The following is a 12,147-nucleotide window of genomic DNA, read 5'->3' as shown; positions in this document are numbered from 1 at the left end:
TTCTTACCTGTCTTTTGTGGTTATGTTGTATAGAGAAAAACTGTTCTATGTTCATTTTATTTCAGGTATAGCTGTCTTAAATTTGTCTTAAATATATTGTTCCTGATTCTTATTCTTATGGATTTTTACTATCTAAATTACCTATGAAACCTTTGTAGCTGCAGAAAAGCCTGGTGCACCACCTGTACTAAAACATAGAGATAAAATGCCCTCAGTGGAAGAAGAAAAGCCTGAGTCAATCATGTTGAAGAAGATTTCAGTTGAAAAAAGCTTGCATGTAAAAGAGAAAGTAAGTCCTAAGGAGACAGTTCCAGCCATAGAGCCATATGAGTATAAAGTCTCAGTGGAAACAGCTGGTGCAATACTGAATTCAGAGACAGATGAGCAGGAGAAAGTATCTCTTAAATATTTTGTCCTGGCTTCTGAAGAAGAGGAACTAGAAATTACACCTGTAGTTTCAGGAAAGACTACCCTTACAGGTGAGAAATTAAAAGTTGAAATGGATTATATTACTTACACAAAGGAGGAACTACCACTACCTGATGAGGAAGCGAAATTGATTTCTATAACATCTGAACATGTGGAAAGAGATTCTGGAGAAGAAAAGGAGGATGAAACTAAATTGCTTGTTCATAGGGAAGATACCATAGAGAAGGGCTCTGAAAAATTTAGTGTTCTTCATGAAGGAAAGATTCCTGACCATGGAAAAGAAGAAATTGAATCAACTTCTATACCTAAACCCAGAAAGCCAGATCAGCCCAAGGACCTGAAAGGACTTACAGGAAAAGAGAAAAAATCAAAAAAATGTCTGCAACCTGAAAAATTTCACATTAAGGATAAAACATCATTTGTACAGGATATCACAGAGGCAGACATAGCTGAAACTCCTCAGCTTAGTAATGAAAAGGAGAGAGGAGGTTTTACTCCTGAGAAACATGAAGTTCCTCTTGAAGAATCCATGAAGGGACATGGCATACAAAGTAAAAGTCAGAGGCTGAAGCAATCTGGTAGCACAGTACCTGAAATTCCTATAGGTAAGATTTCTAACAAAGAAGCAAAGAAAATTGAAGATACTCAAGATGATGAGACAGGTAAGAATCTGGATTTTACATCAGCAGAAATACATTCCTTAGACCTGTCTGAGGAGGCTCAGCCAGGATTGAGAAAAGATGTTGACCTAGAATACCCCATTGAAGATGAGGAGGCTCCTGGAGAAAAACCTCACACAATCTTTAAACCATCTGTTCTTAAGTCAGAAGTAGTAGAAATGAAAGCAAGAGAAGAATACTCTACAGCGAAAGAAGCTCATTATGAGGAGGGTTTAGGACAATTGTTGACTGAGAAAGCACTCTTAAGTGATAAAAAGACAGGCAAGAAGATTTTACCAGCGAAGGAAGAAAAAACTATCTTCAGCAGCCACTTAAAGAAAGGCAAAATTAGGCAGTCAATTGCCCCTGAAAGTCTGCCTGTGGAAAAAGAATTTGACATTGTGATTACAGGAGGAATGGAAAGTGAAGTTTCCACAGGAGAACATGAAAAGGGACTAATATCTGAGTCAGTAAAGAAAGCTTCTATTCAGCCCCCTCAAAGTCAAGATGAAAAACAAATTCAAGAAGTTCACACCATTCAGGACGAACATAAAAAAACTCTGGCTGACAAAAGCAGAAAAGTTAAAATTGAAGAAAAGCAATCTACAGAAGGTATATCAGATGAAAAAACATCACCTGAACATGGCATTGGAAAAAGCACATCTGGTACCATGAAAAAAGAGAAGGGAAAGCTCATAGACAAAGTATCATCAAGCAAAGGGATCCTTGCAAATGAAGATACTTATTCCTCAAGCATAGGTAAGGTAATAACTTCAGAGAAAGCAGAAGGAGAGAAAGAATACCAGAAATCAGAACCTGCTCACCTGACTGAGCAGGCCTCTACAATTTCAAGTGAAAATAAGTATTTGAATGCACCTGGAGAATCACGTGAAGTTCTGGATGTTCCAGCAAAATCTCATGCAAAGCGAGGTGAGGAAGACCGATGCCAAAATCTTCCATGAAGTGCTTGTACCATTTGCTTCAGGAGACTGCCACCTGCCACTGTGTTTTAGTAACACCATTCGCAATTCCATCAAGTCTGTCAGCTGGCTTTACTGGCATTCAGCCACTCTTCACTTTTGTCTTACCTGTACACACAGCTGTGTGATCACTATTCATTGTCTTTGTCTTATACATTTCTGAGACTTCATAAATCATTCTGTGTGCCATTGTCTTCTCAGGAAAACTCACATGTTTTTTTCTAGTATTCATTTTTCCATCCACTGCAACAAAATCTGTCCTGCCTTTCATTCATATCATTCTCCCATTAAATGTATCTTTTACATTTCCCTTCACAAAAAGAGGCCTCACAGCACAGGTAATATTTTCAAAAGTCTGTGATGATTCATGACAAATTAGGTTACTAAAAGGACATCCCGCACTTGTAAAATACCGCATTGTCCTGAAACATATATTTAATTTACACAGTTTATATTTTTGTGGTGTTCATTAGTAAAAGTGTGTGGGTTTTTGAAAAAAAAAATACAACCTCATATAATTTTAATAGGAACTTAAAGTATTTTGTCAAAGAATGACAAAATTTTACAAATTAATGGGCAGGACAAGGAAATAGGAGCTTTTAAGCTTTTAAGCAATTAGGCTCTACCACTGAATAAGTCATTCCTATACTTCAGGATATTGAACTTACTATCAAGATATAGACAGTATACATTCTATAAAAATAGATATATGTTTATATACTTTCCTCCCCTTTTACATGTAGGTAACTAAAAGAAGAAAAAATCTGATATATAAAATAAATACTTGACTTAGTTTTAGTAAGTATGTTTATTTAACTACATTTCTAATAATCTTGCTGTTCTACTTCAGAGGCCAAGCCACCAAAAGAAGACTCTCCGAAGGGTATCAGTCCAGTCAAAGGTAGGATATTGCAAGCAATACCTTGTCATGGTCTAACGCTAGCTGGCAGTCAGGCCCCAAACAGCAACTCACTCACTCCCCTATGGTGGGAAAGAGGGAAGAATAAGAAGGGTAAAAGTGAGAAAACTCATAGGTTGAGCAAAAGCAGAGCACACAAACAAAGATAGATAAGGAATTCACTTACAATTTCCCATGAGCAGGGGTGTGTTCACCCATATGCCAGACAGCAGGATGCCCTTCCATCCCTTGAAGGGCACTCTGAATGCCCCCCTCTTCCCCCCACTTCTTCTTTCCCCTGGTTTACATACTGAGCATAACACGATATGGTGTAGGATATCACTTTGGTCAGTTGGGATCAGCTTTCCTAGCTGTATCACTTCCCATTTTCTTGTGAACTCCCAGCCTTCTCAGTGGTGGGGCTGTATGAGAAGCAGAAAAGGCCTTGGCTCTGCAAGAGCCTCTCAGCTATCACAAAAATATCTCTGTATTATTAAGACTGCTTTCAACACAAATCCAAAACTTAAGACTGCTTTCAACACAAATCCAAAACATAGCCTCATACTAGCTACTTAGAACACAGTTAAATCTCCCCCAACCAAAATCAGCACAGCCTACAACCAAAAGCAATTAATCAGGATTAATTTATTCATTTCTGAATCTGAATTACAGCCAAGAAGACACCTTCACCTGCAGATGCAGAAAGAAGGAAACTCAGGCCAGGCAGCGGTGGTGAAAAACCTCCTGAAGAGCCTCCATTTACTTACCAACTCAAGGCTGTTCCGCTGAAGTTTGTCAAGGAGATGAAAGATATAGTGCTAAAAGAAGCTGAGTCTGTTGGGTCTTCTGCAATCTTTGAAGTCCTTATTTCACCATCCACTGCAATTACCAGCTGGATGAAAGATGGAAGCAACATCCGAGAGAGTCCAAAACACAAGTTTATTGCTGATGGCAAAGATAGGAAGCTGCATATTATTGATGTCCAGCTGTCTGATGCTGGTGAATATACTTGTGTATTACGGCTGGGGAACAAAGAGAAGACCTCTACAGCCAAACTTATTGTTGAAGGTATTCCCTGTTTCAAATTTATCAATAGGCTAGTCACTCCTCAAACTAGTACTGGTGCTTTGTAATTTTACAGTCGTTGGCAGATGTATCCTTTTGTTTCCCTCAATCGCTCACATATAAGGTATTTATGCATCACATGTTCTATATCTAAAGAAGAAAAATCAAAATAATTTGTTTCCCACAGAACTCCCAGTGCGGTTTGTGAAAACCCTTGAAGAAGAAGTGACTGTCATTAAAAGTCAGCCACTGTACTTAACATGTGAACTTAACAAAGAAAGAAATGTGGTCTGGAGAAAGGATGGTAAAATCATCAAAGCCAAGCCTGGGAAATTTGCTCTGGGTGTTATTGGTTTGTCACATTCCCTCACAGTCACTGATTCAGATGATGCTGATGCTGGCACTTACACTGTTACTGTGGAAGACTCTGAACTATCATGCTCATCTTGTGTTAAGGTAGTAGGTAAGCAATTAAAATCATGTTCTTTTTTCTCTCTAGGATATTTGGGCTGCTTTAAAATTATGAAAACCTTTTCTCATTGTCTTGCAGTATAAGTGGACAGATAAGATTTTTACAGCTATTAAGAGCATGTTGAGCATGTTGTAGTACAAAATCTCTTAGTTCTTCTTTTTTATGACTTGTCTATTTGTAATAAAAGTCTGTTAAGATGTTTTCTTGTGTAACTTTTTGTCATGCAGAAATTATAAGAGACTGGTTAGTAAAACCCATAAGAGACCAGCATGTTAAACCAAAAGGAACAGCTACTTTCAGCTGTGACATAGTCAAGGATACACCAAACATTAAATGGTTCAAAGGAGATGAGGAAATACCTGCTGAACCCACTGACAAGACAGAAATCTTGAAAGAAGGAAATAAAATTTTCCTGAAAATCAAGAATGCTGGTCCTGCTGATATTGGAGAATATGCAGTGGAAGTGGAAGGTCGCAGATACCCAGCTAAACTAACCCTTGGTGGTAAGGAAACTTTTATTTGGATTATATTTAATCAGCATGTAGGCCAGTGTTGAAAAACATCTAAATAAACAAACATAAAAGATAACCTGAATTATTATAAAGCTCTATCAAAACTTGATCTAATCATATGTGTGTTTATTTGTGCATTGTAGAACGTGAAGTTGAGCTTCTGAAGCCATTAGAGGATGTTACAGTTTATGAGAAGGAAACAGCAAACTTTGATACAGAAATATCTGAAGATGATATTCCTGGTGAATGGAAGCTGAAAGGAGAAATCCTGAGACCTTCACCTGTAAGCATCTTTGAATTTTAAAACACAATTTATTTCAATTAAATACTGTGAACAGGTTCCTTCAATCTTTATGTTAAGACATGTCATTGCTACTCAGTCCAGAATATATGATTAAAACAATTGATTCTCTAAGAAAGGATTATACTTTGTAAAAGCTAAGTTTTGAAGGCCTTCATTTTCATAAGGTATTACAGCACATAATTCAAGCAATAATAGAAATATCCTACATGCATTATGGGAATACTTCTGACATTGTGAAGAAGTGTGGAATGCTGAAGCAATGTACTCTGTATTTTAATTACTGAGTCAAAGTATTAACTTTCCTTGAAAAGCAGTTTCATTCTTCCTACCTGACTTTTTACCATGCATACAATGTTTATGAAAATCCCTTTAATGAAATCACGTAGCAGCAAGGCATTTGCATTACATTGGTATTTGTATTTAACAAAGTCTGTCATCTCTCCAGACATGTGAAATCAAAGCTGAAGGAGGAAAACGCTTCCTAACCTTACACAAAGTCAAGTTAGAGCAAGCTGGCGAAGTCCTTTACCAGGCCCTGAACGCCGTCACTACAGCTATCCTGACAGTGAAAGGTACGATGTCCCTCAGAGCGTGACACCAGCTTAGACAGAGTTCACATGGAGCACTTTACAAATGATGTGTTACCTTTTGCTTCCAGAAATTGAATTGGACTTTGCTGTGCCCCTAAAAGATGTCACTGTTCCTGAGAAGCGCCAAGCAAGGTTTGAATGTGTCCTTACCAGAGAGGCCAATGTTATATGGTCTAAGGGCACTGATATACTCAAAATTGGAGAAAAATTTGACATCATTGCTGATGGAAAGAAGCACATTCTTGTTATCAATGATTCACAGTTTGATGATGAGGGAGAATACACTGCTGAAGTTGATGGCAAAAAGAGCACAGCAAGACTGTTTGTGGAAGGCAAGTGTTTTCTCATGAACAAAAGAACAAAAAAAAAAAGATAAATATGTCTTTCAGGACTACACTAGCCTTTTTTCTGATTGTATTTATGTGTCTACATTACAGGTGTGAGGCTGAAGTTCATATCACCTCTACAGGATCAAACAGTGAAAGAGGGGGAAACAGCTCACTTTCAGTTTGAGCTTTCTCATGAAGACATGCCTGTGAAATGGTTCAAAAATGACAAGAGACTTCACACAAGCAGAACAGTTTTAATTACTTCAGAAGGCAAAGTTCATAAACTAGAAATGAGAGAAGTAACACTTGATGATATCTCAGAAATAAAGGCTGTAGTCAAGGACATGAACACACAAGCCAACCTGAAAGTCTTAGGTAACTACATAAATAATTTAAAACCTGCTATAGAATAAATATCAACCATTCTTATAAGTAGAAAGTGACAAATATAACTAATTTATCTTATCCACTATGGCTTTTGTAGAGGCTGATCCGTATTTTACTGTGAAATTACAAGACTACAGTGCTATAGAGAAAGATGATATTACTCTGGAGTGTGAACTTAGCAAAGATGTGCCAGTAAAATGGTACAAGGATGGTGAAGAACTAATAGCTTCCAACAGAATTTCCATAAAAACAGATGGCTTGCGCCGTATCCTGAAGATCAAGAAGGCTGCAGAGAGTGACAAAGGTGTTTATGAGTGTGACTGTGGAACCGACAAGACAAGTGCCAATATCAGCGTTGAGTGTAAGTAATCATGTCTTCACTAAGGGACAGGAGCAAAGTGTTTGTAAACCGGTGTAGACAGACAGACACTCTGCAGAGAGCAAGACCCAGAATGGATCTGTGAAAAGATTTAAGGTTATTAAAAGTGCTTGCAAGAGATAATATATTTGATGATTACTGGAGAGAGTTACTCTCTCTGTCCAGTTACCATCAGGAAATAAAAACAGTTTAGTTCACTGTAACAGATATCTGGGTTAATTATTAGGAAAAATATTCTTACCAAAAATAACTAAATTTCAGACATAGAAGAAGGTTGTAGACTGTGAACTTGCAGCTTTTTAAGAAGAGGTTACTACAACCCTTGCTGGTTGTAGCATTTGAATGCCCGAAAGAAGGAAAAGGGAGAGACTTAAGATGCTTTCCAATATCACATTTCTACGGTATACAATTTGTGAGTAAAAAGATGCAAACTTTTGATTTTTTTTTTTTTTAGCTCGCTTAATTAAAGTGGAGCGCCCACTATATGGAGTGGAAGTATTTGTTGGTGAAACAGCACGCTTTGAAATTGAAATTTCTGAGCCTGATGTCCATCCTGTGTGGAAGCTAAAGGGAGAAACTCTAACACCTTCACCTGTAAGAATTCTTCTTTATTTTTAGATCATAATTTCCAGTAGAAAAGCATTATTAATAACAGTTATTTCTTAGTGGTTTCTTAGAATATTAATATTTGGGGTGGGATGTGTGTTTCTTTATCACTAGGACTGTGAAATCATTGAAGATGGGAAGAAGCATATTCTTGTCCTTCATAACTGCAAACTTGATATGACTGGAGAAGTGTCTTTCCAAGCTGCCAATGCTAAAAGTGCTGCTAATCTGAAAGTGAAAGGTACAGTCTGCACTTTGCCAACATTTCCATGTGTATTTTGGGGCATCAGAACAAATCTAGTGTCAGAAAGCACTGTATGAACTGATCTGAAAGAGCTCTTCTTTGATTTCAGAACTGCCTCTTATCTTTATCACTCCACTAAGTGATGTGAAGGTCTTTGAGAAGGACGAAGCTAAGTTTGAATGTGAGGTATCCAGGGAACCCAAGACTTTCCGCTGGTTGAAAGGAACAGAAGAGATCACTCCTGATGAAAGATTCGAAATCATTTCAGATGGAACAAAGCATGCTCTGATTATTAAATCTGTTGCCTTTGAGGATGAAGTAAAATACACATTTGAAGCTGAGGATAAAAGAACAAGTGCCAAGCTAATTATTGAAGGTTTGTTAGACTTCATCTTTCTAGGAAAGTTCTGCATCATATACTTGCATAATTCCTATTGATAACATTATGACATGTTACGTTGTTATAGGTATCCGCCTGAAATTCATCACTCCTCTCAAGGATGTAACAAAGAAGGAGCGAGAAACTGCGGAGTTCACTGTGGAACTTTCCCATGAAAATATCACTGTGGTCTGGTTCAAGAATGACCAACGATTACATACCAGCAAAGTGGTTTCAATGACAGACGATGGCAAATTCCATACACTCACAATCAAAGATCTTACAATTGATGATACTTCTCAGATAAAAGTGGAAGCTATGGGCAAATCCTCAGAAGCTAAACTCACTGTTCTTGGTAAGAATGCCCAAAAGAATTTACCTGATGTATACTATCAGAAGAGTTTTATTAATAAAAAATAGTAATCAGAACTCTTGTGGTTGGCCTAAATCTAAATTATGATTTTGAAAATCTAACAATTTGTTTTTCTTCCTTGGGTCCCCATTTACCTATTCATGAAGGATGATTACAATAATTTTAAAATTACATGCAAAGTTGCAAACTTAGTATGTACATACATAAAACAGTGCTCTAAAACTCCTGGAGCATCAAAAGAATGTTGTCAGTAATATTAGTAATGCCCTGAATAATTTATTAGGTGTTTATTGTTTTCTTTTTTGTAACAGAACTGTGAAAAAGGACTGTATATAATCCTTCTTGTGGGATATAAACAGGAAATATATTTTGTGGTAGAAACTTATTGTTTTTACTGGAAGACTAAAACTTCAGACTGAAATATGTCTTAACTTTTGCTTGCAGAGGGAGACCCTTATTTCACTGGGAAGCTGCAGGATTACACTGCTGTGGAGAAAGATGAAGTAATCTTGCAATGTGAAATCAGCAAAGCAGATGCCCCGGTGAAATGGATGAAGGATGGCAAGCCTATTACTGCATCAAAGAATGTCGTTATTAAGGCTGATGGCAAAAAGAGAATCCTTATTCTCAAGAAAGCTTTGAAGAAAGACATTGGACAGTACACTTGTGACTGTGGTACTGACCAAACCTCTGCTAAACTTGATATTGAAGGTATGGTTATTTTAATGGGCTGCTCTATAGAGGTCTTTAGAGATCTGCTAGAAACTGAGGGAGTCAATTGCATATTTTTTCTCCAGACCGGGATATTGAGATTGTGCGACCACTATACAGTGTGGAGGTGATTGAGACAGAGACTGCCCGTTTTGATATTGAAATCTCTGAGGAAGGTGTCCATGGCAATTGGAAGCTAAAAGGAGAACCCCTGACTGAATCAGCTGTAAGCAAATATTTAATGATATTTTTTATCTGTGTCTCAACACTTTGCAGGGAAGTTGTGTGTGAGGGAGGATGACTGCAGAAACTAAATTTTGTCTCCTGCTTTCAGGAAGAGTCACTATATTAAAAATAGTGGGGTTTTTAATTAATGTTTTAAATGTAGTACAAATGTAATCCAAAATAGCTGAATAATTAATGATTTTTACATAAAACAGTACATTCTGCATTGCTAATAATACCTAACAATCATGTATCCAAAGTGCAAAGACCTTGTGGAATTCACTTCAACATAATGGCATTTAAAAATGCAAACATGAGATTTCATGCTTTTTCCTGTGGGTTTTGAATTATATTTGGTTTAAATAGATGTAGATCACATTTCCAAACTCTTTTGCATTTCTGTGACACCTAAAATTGGAGTAAAATGGTACAGAGCTTAATCAAATATTATAAACTCCTTGTTGGAAATATCTGGAAAATAAAGAAACAATACGATCACAGTTGGCAATAATTTGGCTTCTTTGTAATGGCATAAATGTGAGTAATACAGAAAGATTGGAAGTTTCATGAAAATCGCTGTCTGGATAAAAGAAAGAAAGGTCTTCTCGAGGAAAGATCACAGCACAAGCTTAGCCATTTCTAGTTCCTTTGTGGGAGCTAGGCCTCTGACTGGTCTATATATATATTAATATACTGGCTACTCAGTCAGCACAGAAATGTGTTGTCTCTTCCCCTTTCCTTCAAATTGTATTAAGAAGAGAGTTTGAAAGGGAAGACCTATGAGTGAATGTTTATAGGGTATATTTCCCATGGGCCTAGGAGCTGTGAATGGAGTAGTAGAAAACAGATTAATTATATGAGAAATAGGGGCTTTTTTGGTGAGTAATACAAAAAGGATGCTGAAAGCTGAAAAAATTATTTCAATTCTGTTTTTGCAGGAATGTGAAATCAAGGAGGAAGGGAAAAAGCACTTCCTTACGCTGTACAATGTGCGCTTAGATCAAGCTGGTGGAGTAGATTTTCAAGCAGCAAATGCCAAGTCTGGTGCTCACCTTCGAGTGAAACGTAAGTATTTTTTAAACTGTAAATTGATTAATTAAGCAAAAATATGATACTCGCTGCCTCTTTGGAGGGTGGCAAATCTCTATACTGTACTGAATCCACAGCAATCCTTTCCAGAACAGCAACTTAGGGATTGGTTACTCAGATTATCTTAATTTTTTTCATTAAGGAATGACCTACGCGTTTTTAACCTTATATATAATTTATTCATATAGAAGTAAAATTAAGGAGATGGCCTTGAAGGTTGCTTGGTGGTCTGGCATCATATATACTGTTATGAAATCAAATATTGCAAGCAAAGGCTCTGCTGCATCGAAGTGTCACGTTAGCTGGAAAGGGTAGGATAACAGTGATATCTGGGGATAGGGTTAAGAGCTTGATGGACAGGGACAGACTACACCGTTGCAGACCACTTGTTTCCCACTCCAATCCTATCCCTCGCTATTTTGGAAACACATGCCTTATCTAGCAACAGGCATGCAAAGCTTGGCAAGGAGACAGATGCAGAGCAACTTTCCTGCTGACCTTGTTCAATTTAAAGAAACATGCTCTGCAAATAGGAAATTGTAGGTGACCAGCCCTCCCCTAAGAGCCCAGGGTGGCCTCTTCTATTTAGGGAATTTAAAGAGCAGCATTGCGATGTCTGGCTCTCTTGAGGGAAGCCACCATGGAGATTAGTACGTAAGGGCAGCAGTTCTCTCTTGGGTAGAAGTGACTAATCTAAAAATTATGTCTTCTCCTTACCAAGCTCGAGTAATTGGCTTGCTGAGACCCCTCAAGGATGTAACAGTGACAGCTGGGGAATCAGCAACCTTTGATTGCGAACTCTCTTATGAGGGAATCCCTGTAGAATGGTTCCTGAAAGGAAAGAAACTGGAGCCCAGTGATCAGGTAAAAAAACTAAACTTTACTTTTTCTCATGTTTCCTCCTCCTTCTTGTCTTTCATGTCTCTTCCCCTTCTTTATTTCTCATTTATTGTCTCACAGCTGAAGTACTGAGGCACAGCAGTATTGTAGTACTGCTGTGTCAAATGTTAAATCATCCCTAAATCAGATACAACAGTTTTTCCCAGAAATTCCAGTATTCTGGAATGCTACAATTATTTATCATATGTAGGGAAACTAAAATTCCAAAATATCAATCATTACAACAGTGATTTTGTACCTGATTCTGTTGAGACTCAGCCACAAGGATACTGAATAATTTTTGCTCAGGTTACCTGAGAGGATTTTGAAAGAGGATTTTTTTTTCTCCTGAATGCTGAGTTGCAGTCCAGTTCAACATATAAGGGGATTAAGAGGATTCAAATTCCATTTCAGGCATTTGTTCTGGCTCTCCAGATAACTCTCTCGGCAGATTTGCTTGTCAAGCACTTCTCACTAGCTATTTTTATCCCTTCATCAAGTGCTGGCTCTTACCTCTGAGATCTGAGCAGCCTGGAATGCAGTCAATTTAATGTTTAAAGTTAATGATAGAGGAAATAAATAAAGAAACATAAATTAATACGTTAAGAAATGGAAATGGATATTACTGGTTGTAAGA

The 12,147-nt window shown here is 37.5% G+C and overlaps 1 protein-coding gene across 5 annotated transcripts in view; it reads left to right on the top strand.

Annotated features, from left to right (window-relative positions):
• The window catches only part of TTN (titin), a 239,364-nt gene that overhangs the window by 135,887 nt on the left and 91,330 nt on the right, over positions 1-12,147 (top strand). For 4 of the 5 annotated variants that reach the window (XM_072932290.1, XM_072932288.1, XM_072932287.1 and 1 more), the window contains 18 exons: positions 159-2,018; positions 2,919-2,969; positions 3,639-4,034; positions 4,219-4,494; positions 4,731-5,006; positions 5,159-5,298; positions 5,765-5,891; positions 5,978-6,241; positions 6,347-6,613; positions 6,723-6,986; positions 7,459-7,598; positions 7,725-7,851; positions 7,964-8,230; positions 8,322-8,588; positions 9,051-9,317; positions 9,404-9,543; positions 10,481-10,607; positions 11,353-11,495. In XM_072932290.1, the coding sequence (XP_072788391.1) occupies positions 159-2,018; positions 2,919-2,969; positions 3,639-4,034; positions 4,219-4,494; positions 4,731-5,006; positions 5,159-5,298; positions 5,765-5,891; positions 5,978-6,241; positions 6,347-6,613; positions 6,723-6,986; positions 7,459-7,598; positions 7,725-7,851; positions 7,964-8,230; positions 8,322-8,588; positions 9,051-9,317; positions 9,404-9,543; positions 10,481-10,607; positions 11,353-11,495 (5,399 nt within the window). The remainder of the gene's footprint in view (positions 1-158; positions 2,019-2,918; positions 2,970-3,638; positions 4,035-4,218; positions 4,495-4,730; positions 5,007-5,158; positions 5,299-5,764; positions 5,892-5,977; positions 6,242-6,346; positions 6,614-6,722; positions 6,987-7,458; positions 7,599-7,724; positions 7,852-7,963; positions 8,231-8,321; positions 8,589-9,050; positions 9,318-9,403; positions 9,544-10,480; positions 10,608-11,352; positions 11,496-12,147) is intronic. The other variant, XM_072932291.1, reaches the window with a different exon arrangement.

Source organism: Taeniopygia guttata, chromosome 7, assembly GCF_048771995.1.
Source record: "Taeniopygia guttata chromosome 7, bTaeGut7.mat, whole genome shotgun sequence".
NCBI classification, from domain to species: Eukaryota; Metazoa; Chordata; class Aves; order Passeriformes; family Estrildidae; genus Taeniopygia; species Taeniopygia guttata.
The sequence above is the reverse complement of the archived record's forward strand: the minus strand, read 5'-3'. Positions and strand labels throughout refer to the sequence as shown.